Source organism: Homarus americanus, unplaced genomic scaffold (assembly GCF_018991925.1).
Source record: "Homarus americanus isolate GMGI-L3 unplaced genomic scaffold, GMGI_Hamer_2.0 scaffold41338, whole genome shotgun sequence".
In the NCBI taxonomy this organism is placed as follows: Eukaryota; Metazoa; Arthropoda; class Malacostraca; order Decapoda; family Nephropidae; genus Homarus; species Homarus americanus.
Window position 1 is genome coordinate 7,659 of NW_024748875.1, and position 12,342 is coordinate 20,000.

The window sequence follows — 12,342 nt, forward strand, 5'->3', positions numbered from 1 at the left end:
TTTACAAATAATAATAACTTTGTGTTAATCGAACCTAATATAACAATTATAACTCAGTTAACTATAAAATAATAATTGTACCTAGTTAATCAGAACTACAAAAACAGTTTCCTATGAACATTAATTAAACAGGTGATGAACCTGAAGAACAAACCCTATCTCTATTTGTATGGTGGACAAAGATCAGTGTTGAGTTCTGGTATGACTTAGCGTATTACAGTACCATGGGTTTAGCCATAATACTGCTTATGAACTCTATTAAAAAAGAGAAGGTGACCACATATTGATGTTTATTTAATACATATAGGAATATTTACTTGAGCAAATTTATACTAGAATATCTAGCTTAATATCTTAAATTGTTAAAATATCTACATAAACCTGAATTATCACTGTTCTATGAATATCTTTGTGTGAGCTGGAGTGATTGACCGTGGTAATTCAGCAAGGATCGGGTCAATGTCAGTCTAGCCACTCAGTGTCCCAGTTGATTGGCCCATCAGCCTGTTCTTTTATCTTCTGGCAGACTTATTTTTCCGAGGAATAATTGAGAATCTTAAGAGGAATTGGCCTTTTTTCTACCTGGAGGAGGAGGAAGTATAAGAGGAAGAGGAGGAATGGGTATGATGTAGATGATGAGGAAGAAGGAGATAAGAGTGGATGAGTTGCCACCATCAGTAGAGTAATATGTTGAGCCTGATGATCTCTGTAGTATAGTGACCTCTCTCTCTCCTCCCCCACCAGCAGGTACAGTACCTCCTGAACTCTCACCTCTGGAGGCCTCCTTGTCTGAGACTGCACCTCCTTTCTTCTCACCCCAAGCTTCATTAGTCTAAACGTCCATCTCCTTTTCTGTCAGTCAGACGAGAAGAGGATAGAAATAACAAGACTTGAATAGCCATAACATTTTGTATTTTCTGGTTAATTTCTATGACTTTTGATTAACATTAACTGTTATATGAGTTATTTCCTCCAAATGTTTTTCACCACTGCACCTAACCTCCCTCACCTCCATTAACACCTCCTCATCTTCACCAGTAACACCCTCCCCCACCACTTCACCCTCTCTCCATCAATACCTCCTCATTCCACCTCTCCTCCTCTCCATTTCTACCAACCTTCCTCATCTCCACCTTACTAATATCCCTCATCTCACCAGTAACACTTCACCTCCACCAATCCCCTCATTCCACTAACACTTCATCTCCACTCAACACCTTGATATACCTACCATAAGATTGGGTTGGATAGAGGAAATATGGGCACTTAGATGGGACCAGGATGCAAATGTTCTAGTAGATATGTAGGTAGTTGTCTGGAAAAAGAATATTGTGTTAATGGTTGTTAGTTAGCTTAATTTAGTTACATTAGTGTTGGGTTGGCTATTGCTGTTGGCTAATATTAATACACAATAATAGTTGTTATTGTTAGTTGTCAATGGTTGGCTAGCTATTGGTTGTTAGTTGTTATGCTAGTTGAGTTAAGAAGAAGTTGTTTTAATCATCAGTAAATTAAATTGGGGTGTCTATATACAGGTGATTACATATAGTATTAACAATTGGGTTGACTTAATCTATTTAAATGTTTTATTTCTTTAACAAGTGCCAAACCTTAACCACCAATAACTAACTTATACATAAACATACATATATAAAAATATATGAACATAAACCAACATCATATATATAATTCAAATATGACAATATAAAACATCAATATAAACCAACATCATACGCAAATACCATATAAACCAACGTGACATATAAACCAACTTGGACATATATAAACCAAATATGATATATAAACCCTTTCTGACTCAGCTATTCAGGTCTTGGTGGGGCCAGATGACTTCCAATTCTGTCTCCCTAAGATTCCGAGGGGCCGTTGTTGAGATACTGCACTTGCATGACTGGGGCTGAGGGTGGTGCCTATGGGTGAGGCTTCCCTGAGCATATGTCCTGTTGTACCTGATGTCTTTGTGTGCTGATGATCTGCAGGTAACAGTAGTGAGTCTTAGGTTATGCTGATATGGTGTTGACGATCTGCAGGTAAACAGGGTCTTAGGTTATGTTGACATGGTGCTGATGATCTGCAGGTAAACAGTGAGTCTTAGTTAAGTGCTGACATGGTGCTGAGATTCAGCAGGTAAACAGGGTCTTAGGTTATGTCTTCAGGTGCTGATGATCTGCATATAAACAGTGGGTCTTTAGGTTAAGGTTTCAGTGCTGATGATCTGCAGGTAACAGTGGAATTTAGTTACGCTGGATATGGTGCTGACGATCTGCGGGTAAACGGTGGTGTTTGGGTTATGTTGACATGGTGTTGATGATCTGCTGGTAAATGGTGAGTCTTAGGTTATGCTGACATGGTGCTGATGATTGGGTATGGGTTTGTTATAATTTCGGTGCTGATGATCTGTAAACACTGTCGTTTATGTTGAGCGATGATGATGATATTGTGTTGACAAGGAGATGATGATGAGTCAGGTTCTGGCTGACAAGGACATAATGTTGGGTTATACTGATCGGGCTGACGGATATGTGTTTATAACAATAGTTGATAATATGGTTTGTGCTGACGGGTAGTCTTAGAACCTATATCAGAACCAACCAACACCACACCGACCCCCACCAAACACCACCAACGCCCACCAAACACCACCAACGCCCACCAAACACCACCAACTTCTACCAAACACCACCGACACCCACCAACACCACTGACCCCACCAAACACTCACCGACACCGCCAAGCAATTTTACACCAGACACCAACACCCCACCAACACCACCACCAACCACCAACGCCTCAAACACCACCAACCCCACCAAACACCACTAACCCCACCAAACACCACCAACCCACCAAACAATTACCAACCCCCCAAACACCACCAACCCCACCAAACACTCACCAACCCCACCAAACACCACCAACTCATCAAACACACCAACCCCCACCAACACCACCAACCCACCAAAACACCACCAACGCCCACCAAACACTCACCAACGCCCACCAAACACTACCAACCCCACCAACACTCAATAACCCACCACCAACGCCCACCAAACCAACTCTTCCACCAAACACCAACTCCCACTCCAAACACCCAACTCCACCAAACACCACCAACGCCCACCAAACACCAACATCAACGCCCACCAACACTCACCAACCACCACCAAACACCAATTAACCCCACCAACACCACCACCAACCCCACCAAACACCACTAACACCCAAACACCACCAACCCCACCAAACACCACCAACCCACCAAACACCATCAATCACAATCAACACCAACGCCCACCAAACACTCACCAACCCCACCAAACACCACTAACTCCTACCAAACACCACCAACCCTACCAAACAACACCAACACCTCCACCAAACACCACCAACGCCCACCAAACACCCCCAACACCAACCCCCTACCAAACACCACCAACTCCCACCTTCCAAACACCACTTCAACGCCCAACTCAAACCAACACCCACCAAACACCACCAACCCCACCAAACACCACCAACACCCACCAAACACCACCAACCCCACCAAACACCACCAACGCCCACCAAACACTACCAACCCCACCAAACACCACTAACACCCACCAAACACCACCAACACCCACCAAACACCCAACACCACTCAAACACCACTAACCCCACCAAACACCACCAACCTCACCAAACACCACCAACCCCACCAAACACCACCAACCCTCCAAACACTACTAACCCCACCCAAACACCATCAACTTCCACCAAAACCACTAACCCCAACATCAACCCCAAACACCACACACCAACCAACCCCACCAAACACCAACCCCACCAACACCACCAACCCCCACCAAACACCAACCCCACCAAACACCAACCCACCAAACACTACCAACCCACCAAACACCACCAACGCCCACCAAACACCACCAACCCCACCAAACACCACCAACACCCACCAAACACCACTAACCCCACCAAACACCACCAACACCCACCAAACACCACCAACCCTCCACCAAACACCACCAACACCCACCAAACACTACCAACCCCCACCAAACACCACCAACACCCCACCAAACACCAACGCCCAACACCTCCCACCAAACACCACCAACACCACCAAACACTACCAACCCCACCAACACTACCAACCCACCAAACACCACAACCCCACCAAACACCACAACCCCACCAAACACCACCAACACCCACCAAACACCACCAACCCCACCAAACAACAACTCAACACCACCAAACACTCACTCAACACCCACCAACACCACCAACCCCACCAAACACCACCAACACCCACCAAACACCACCAACCCCCACCAAACACCACCCAACCCCACCAAACACCACCAACCCCCACCAAACACCACCAACCCCCACCAAACACCACCAACCCCACCAAACACCACCAACCCCCACCAAACACTACCAACCCCACCAAACACCACCAACACCCACCAAACACTACCAACCCCCACCAAACACCACCAACACCCACCAAACACCACCAACACCCACCAAACACTACCAACACCCACCAAACACCACCAACCCCACCAAACACCACCAACCCCACCAAACACCACCAACACCCACCAAACACACCAACCCACCAAACACCACCAACACCCACCAAACACCACCAACACCCACCAAACACCACCAACACCCACCAAACACCACCAACCCCAACACCAATACCCCACCAAACAATCAACACCTCACCAAACACCACCAACCCACCAACACTAACAACCCCACCAAACAATCACCAACCCCACCAAAACACCACAACCCCACCAAACACCACCAACACCAACCCAAACACCACCAACACCCACCAAACACCAACCCCCACCAAACAACAACCCCCAAACACCACCAACCCCACCAAACACCACCAACACCCACCAAACACCACCAACACCACCAAACACCACCAACACCCACCAAACACCACCAACACCCACCAAACACCACCAACACCCACCAAACACCACCAACACCCACCAAACACCACCAACCCCACCAAACACCACCAACACCCACCAAACACCACCAACCCCCACCAAACACCACCAACCCCCACCAACACCACCAACCCCACCAAACACTACCAACCCCCACCAAACACCACCAACCCCACCAAACACCACCGACCCCACCAAACTCCACCAACACCAACCACCCACCAAACACCACCACACCCACCAAACACCACCAACCCCACCAAACACCACCAACACCCACCAAACACCACCAACACCCACCAAACACCACCAACCCCACCAAACACCACCAACACCCACCAAACACCACCAACCCCCACCAAACACCACCAACACCCACCAAACACCACCAACCCCCACCAAACACCACCAACACCCACCAAACACCACCAACCCCCACCAAACACCACCAACACCACCAAAACACTCACCAACACCCACCAAACACCACCAACCCCACCAAACACCACCAACTCCCACCAACACCACCAACACCCACCAAACACCACCAACACCCACCAAACACCACCAACCCCACCAAACACCAACACCCACCAAACACCACCAACCCCCACCAAACACCACCAACACCCACCAAACACCACCAACACCCACCAAACACACCAACCACCAAACACCACCAACCCCCACCAAACACCACCAACACCCACCAAACACCACCAACACCCACCAAACACCACCAACCCCACCAACACCACCAACCCCACCAAACACCACCAACCCCACACCAAACAATACCAACCCCACCAAACACCACCAACCCCCACCAAACACCACCAACCTCACCAAACACCACCAACACCCACCAAACACTACCAACACCCACCAAACACCACCAACACCCACCAAACACCACCAACTCCCACCAACACCACCAACACTCCACCAACACCAACACCCACCAAACACTCACCAACCCCCACCAAACACCAACCCCACCAAACACCACACCAACACCCAAACACCAACACCCAAACACCAACACCCCACCAAACACCACCAACACCCACCAAACACCACCAACACCCACCAAACACCACCAACACCCACCAAACACCACCAACCCCACCAACACCAACAACCCCACCAACACCACCAACACCCCACCAACACCACTAACCCCACCAAACACTACCAACCAAACACCACCAACACCCAAACACCACCAACCCACCAAACACCACCAACACCCACCAAACACCACCTAACCCCCACCAAACACCACCAACCCCAACCAAACACCACCAACACTCCACCCAACACTCACCAACACCCACCAAACACCACCAACCCCACCAAACACCACCAACACCACCAAACACCACCAACCCCCACCAAACACTCACCAACAACCAAACACCACCAACCCCACCAAACACCACTCAACACCCACCAAACACTCACCAACACCACCAAACACCAACCAACACCCACCAAACAACACCACCAACACCCACCAAACACCACCAACCCCACCAAACACCACCAACACCACCAAACACCACCAAACCCACCAAACACCACCACACCCACCAAACACCACCAACCCCACCAAACACCACCAACACCCACCAAACACCACCACACCCACCAAACACCACCAACCCAACCAAACATACCAACCCCACCAAACACCACCACACCTCCACCAAACACCACCAACACCCACCAAACACCACCAACCCCAAACACCACCAACACCCACCAAACACCACCAACCCCAAACACCACCAACACACCCACCAACACCACCAACACCCACCAAACACCACCACCACCCACCAAACACCACCAACACCCACCAAACACCACCAACACCCACCAAACACCACCAACCCCACCAACACCACCAACCTCCCACCAAACACCACACCAACACCCACCAAACACCACCAACACCCACCAAACACCACCAACACCCACCAAACACCACCAACAACACCCACCAAACACACTCCCACCAACACCACACCAAACACACCAACACCCACCAAACACCACCAACACCCACCAAACACCACCAACACCCACCAAACACCACCAACCCCACCAAACACCACCAACACCCACCAAACACCACCTAACCCCACCAAACACCAACACCCACCAAACACCACCAACCCAAACCACCAACACCACCAAACATCACTAACACCCACCAAACACCAACTAACCCCACCAACACCACCAACCCCCACCAAACACCACCAACACCCACCAACACCACCACCACCAAACACCACCAACCCCACCAAACAACACCAACACCACCAAACACCACCAACACCCACCAAACACCAACACCACCACCAAACACCACCAACACCCAAACAAACACCACCAACCCACCAAACACCACCAACTCCCACCAAACACCACCAACACCCACCAAACACCACCACCAAACACCACCAAACACCACCAACACCCACCAAACACCACCAACAAACACCCAACACCTACCAAACACCACCAACCCCACCAAACACCACCAACCCCCACCAACACCACCAACCCCACCAAACACCACCAACCCCACCAAACACCAACACCCACCTCCAAACACTACCAACCCCACCAAACACCACCAACCCCACCAAACACCACCAACACCCACCAAACACTCACCAACCCCCACCAAACACCACCAACACCCACCAAACACCACCAACCCCCACCAAACACCACCAACCCCACCAAACACCACCAACCCCACCAAACACCACCAACACCAACAACCCCAACACCCAAACAATCAACCAAACACACCAAACACCAACCCCCACCAAACACCAACCCACCAAACCAACACCCAAACACCACCAACACCAAACACCACCAACACCCACCAAACACCACCAACCCACCAAACAATCAACAACACCCACCCAACACCAACCCCACCAAACACCACAACACCACCAAACACCACCAACCCCAAACACCACCAATAATTCAACCAAACACCACCAACACCCACCAAACACCACCAACCCCACCAAACACCACCAACCTCTACACCAAACAACCAACACCCACCAAACACCACCAACACCCACCAAACACCACCAACACCAAACACCACCAACACCCACCAAACACCAACACCACCAAAACACCAACACCCACCAAACACCACCAACACCCACCAAACAACACCACCAACACCCACCAAACACCACCAACAACTCACCAAACACCACCAACCCCCACCAAACACACCAACACAAACACCAACACCCACCAAACACCACCAACCCCAACAAACAACAACCCACACCAAACACCACCAACCCCACCAAACACCACCAACCCCACCAAACACCACCAACCCCTCACCAAACACCACCAACCCCACCAAACACCACCAACCCCCACCAAACACCACCAACACCCACCAAACACCACTAACCCCCACCAAACACCACCAACCCCAACAAACACTCACCAACCCCACCAAACACCACCAACCCCACCAAACACCACCAACTCCACCAACCCCTACCAAACACCACCAACCCCCACCAAACACCAACCCCACCAAACACCAACCCCAACCAAACACCACAACACCCACCAAACACCACCAACCCCACAAACACTCACCAACCCCACCAAACACCACCAACCCCACCAAACACCACCAACCCCCACCAAACACCACCAACCCCACCAAACACCACCAACCCCCACCAAACACCACCAACCCCACCAAACACCACCAACTCCCCACCAAACACCACCAACCCCACCAAACACCACAACCCCCACCAAACACCACCAACCCCACCAAACCCAACCCCACCAAACACCACCAACCCCCACCAAACACTACCCAACCCCACCAAACACCACCAACCCCACCAAACACCAACCCCACCAAACACCACCGAACCCCACCAAAACACCAACCCACCAAACACCACCAACCCCCACCAAACACTCACCAACCCCCACCAAACACCACCAACCCCACAAACACACAAACACCACCCAAACTCACCCGTAAAGAGTTAGCTTGGTGTCGACATCAACCAGAACAGTCTTGAAAGCAATGTTGTCGTCACGTGACCTCAAGTCCTCCCCATTAGTACTGTTGGCCACCACCAGGAACTCAAAGCGGGGCTCCTCCATCGTCCTCGACTTCTCTTGGAAAAATACAGCGAAGTGAACCTGCGGAGAAGAAGGGAGACGATTTTACTAAATAATTAATGTAAGTGAATAAGAAGTTAATTAATAAGAAAATAAGTATAGTATAGTAAAATAGTAAGTAATTAGAATATATGTACGCATTGTAAAGTATCACAAAATATAGTGAAGTAATAAGAAAATAAATATCTTCTCTCTCTAGGTCTCTATTGACTTATTCATAAACAAGATCTATCCATTCATCCATCTATCTTTCTATCTCTCTCCGTACTTATCTATCTATGTATGGATATAATGTACAGGGTGCCTCATACATCATGCACCTATGAGACACCCTGTACATGTGACCTATAAAACACCTATATATGTGACCTGAGAGACACCCTATATATGTGACCTATGAGACACCCTATATATGTGACCTATAAAACACCCTATATGTGACCTATGAGACACCCTATATATGTGACCTATAAAACACCTATATATGTGACCTGGACACCCTGTATATGTGACCTATGAGACACCCTGTATATGTGACCTGAAGACAAAACAAGGTCAGACTCACCCCCTTATGTAACGGTAGAGGGTTGCCAATATCACAGATGAGGGTGGTGTTGGTGCCGGCGGTGCGGGGGAACACGTGACGGAGGTGTTGTCCTTGGTGATGATCCTGCTGTAGAGGAGGCCGGGGTATGGGCATGTACAATCTGGCCTCGAAAGCGTCCTCGGCGTTGTTGACGACCCTCACGTCCACCTCCAGTTGCTCCTTCTGCCGGAATACGAAGGTGTCGGGCCTGTGGAGAAACACATGATGATCAATCAATTTAACTTCTCGGTACAGTAATCCCTCTCAATAACGGACTTCTTAATACTGTACATTAACCCTGTCAATAAAGTAAACTCTCTCAATAACGGATTTCTCAATAAAGTAAAGTCTCTCAATAACGGATTTCTCAATAAAGTAAAGTCTCTCTCAATAACGGACTTCTCAATAAAGTACTCTCTCAATGACAGACTTCTCAAAACAGTAAACCTTCTCAATAACGGATTTCTCAATAGTGGATATTCTCAAGAACAGAATCTTCCCAATAATGGACAGGGCTTGCAAGAATTAGTAGGGTTTGCTATACTGATAAGTCCATTAGAAGGGTCAAATAATCATCCTCAAAGAGTTAAACCACTATCTTCAAAGAGTTAAACCACTATCTTCAAAGAGTTAAACCACTCATCCTCAAAGAATTAACCCTTAGAACACGATGGTTTAACTCTTTGAGGGCTATCAGTTTAATCAAGTTTTATATCTAAACACACGTACAGCTCCCAGCCAAGGATTACAGACACAGAGACGACATGGAACACTAGAATTCATTATTATAGTATTTCCTCTGTTCTACTTAACAAAGATAAAATGCTTCAATTGTCACTCATGCATTACGATAATTAAAATGATTCGTGGAACAGCAGGATATATCAATTGACAGATGTATATAGTGTTTTTTAATACAAGAGAGAGAGAGAGAGAGAGAGAGAGAGAGAGAGAGAGAGAGAGAACACCCCACACAAACTTACGCAGTGAAGGTTAGTATAAGGTCAGGCACACACACGTTGTCGTCCCCACAGTTCTTCTGGATGGCGATGGAGTCGGTCAAGGAGAGTCTCTGGCGCTGGTTGAGGATGGGGGTGAGAGAGCAGGGCTTCCTATACTTAGGCTCCACCAGGCTGTACTTCACCTCAGCTCCTATGGGTGTCAGCTTATCCGTCAGTGTTGGCTGTGGGAGGGAAGAATGGTTTAGTGTTGGCTGTGGGAAGGGAAGAGATGGTTAGTGTTGGCTGTGGGAAGGAATGGTTTGTGTTGGCTGTGGGAAGGAAAGAGAAGAATGGTTTAGTGTTGTGTGGAAGAAGAATGGTTTAGTGTTGGCTGTGGGAAGGAAGGATGGTTTTAGTGTTGGCTGTGGGAAGGGAAGAATGGTTTAGTGTTGGCTGTGGGAAGAGAAATGGTTTAGTGTTGGCTTGGGAAAGGAAGAATGGTTTAGTGTTGGCTGTAGGAAGGGAAGAGATGGTTTAGTGTTGGCTGTGGGAAGGGAAGAATGGTTTAGTGTTGGCTGTGGGAAGGGAAGGATGGTCAGTGTTGGCTGTGGGAAAGGAAGAATGGTTTAGTGTTGGCTGTGGAAGGGAAGAATGGTTAGTGTTGGCTGTGGGAAGGAAGAAATGGTTTAGTGTTGGCTGTGGGAAGGAAGAATGGTTTAGTGTTGGCTGTGGGAAGGGAAGAATGGTTTAGTGTTGGCTGTGGGAAGGAAGAATGGTTTAGTGTTGGCTGTGGGAGGGAAGAATGGTTTAGTGTTGGCTGTGGGGAAGGATGGTTTAGTGTTGGCTGTGGGAAGGAAGAATGGTTTAGTGTTGGCTGTGGGAAGGGAAGAATGGTTTAGTGTTGGCTGTGGGAAGGAAGAATGGTTTAGTGTTGGCTGTGGGAAGGAGAATGGTTTAGTGTTGGCTGTGGGAAGGAAGAATGGTTTAGTGTTGGCTGTGGGAAGGGAAGAATGGTTTAGTGTTGGCTTGGGAAGGAGAAAATGGTTTAGTGTTGGTATTGGGAAGGGAAGAATGGTCATTATTTTTATCTCATGTTTATACACACTAAGGGTAACCTAGCCCTATCTAACCTTACACTATTCTAATCTAACCTAACTCTAATCTAATCTAACCGTACATTAATCTAATCTAACCAAACACTAATCTAATCGATCCTAATACAAATCCAATCTAACACTAATCTAACCTTACACTAATTTAATCTAACCTAACACTAACCTAATCTTACCTAACTTAACACTAACCAAACCTAACACCAATTTAATCTAATCTAACCTAACCAAACATCAACCAAACCTAAAATATTCAAGTGGTGCAAAAATTATCCCATGATAAGAAAATCCTGAAGACTTTACGAACACCCACCAACACAGACAATGAGACAGATATTTCCAGCAGTGACAGCTATAAACTTGTGCCCCTAATACCATCTGATTTCCCTGAGGGCTATAAAAAGACCTTATCATGTCACACTACACAGCTCCTTACCTCGCCATCTCTCTCTAGTGAATACAAACACACACACGCACACACTGAAGTC

General features: G+C 48.0%; 1 protein-coding gene across 1 annotated transcript in view; it reads right to left on the reverse strand.

Annotated features, from left to right (window-relative positions):
• Positions 1-2,256: 2,256 nt before the first annotated feature.
• The window catches only part of LOC121853216 (integrin alpha-PS2-like), a 63,106-nt gene continuing 53,020 nt past the window's right edge, over positions 2,257-12,342 (reverse strand). Inside the window, exons 10-13 of the mRNA XM_042347221.1 lie at positions 10,785-10,984; positions 9,781-10,009; positions 9,067-9,236; positions 2,257-2,281 (exon numbers count right to left, since the gene is read on the reverse strand). Coding sequence (XP_042203155.1) covers positions 2,257-2,281; positions 9,067-9,236; positions 9,781-10,009; positions 10,785-10,984 — 624 coding nt within the window. The remainder of the gene's footprint in view (positions 2,282-9,066; positions 9,237-9,780; positions 10,010-10,784; positions 10,985-12,342) is intronic.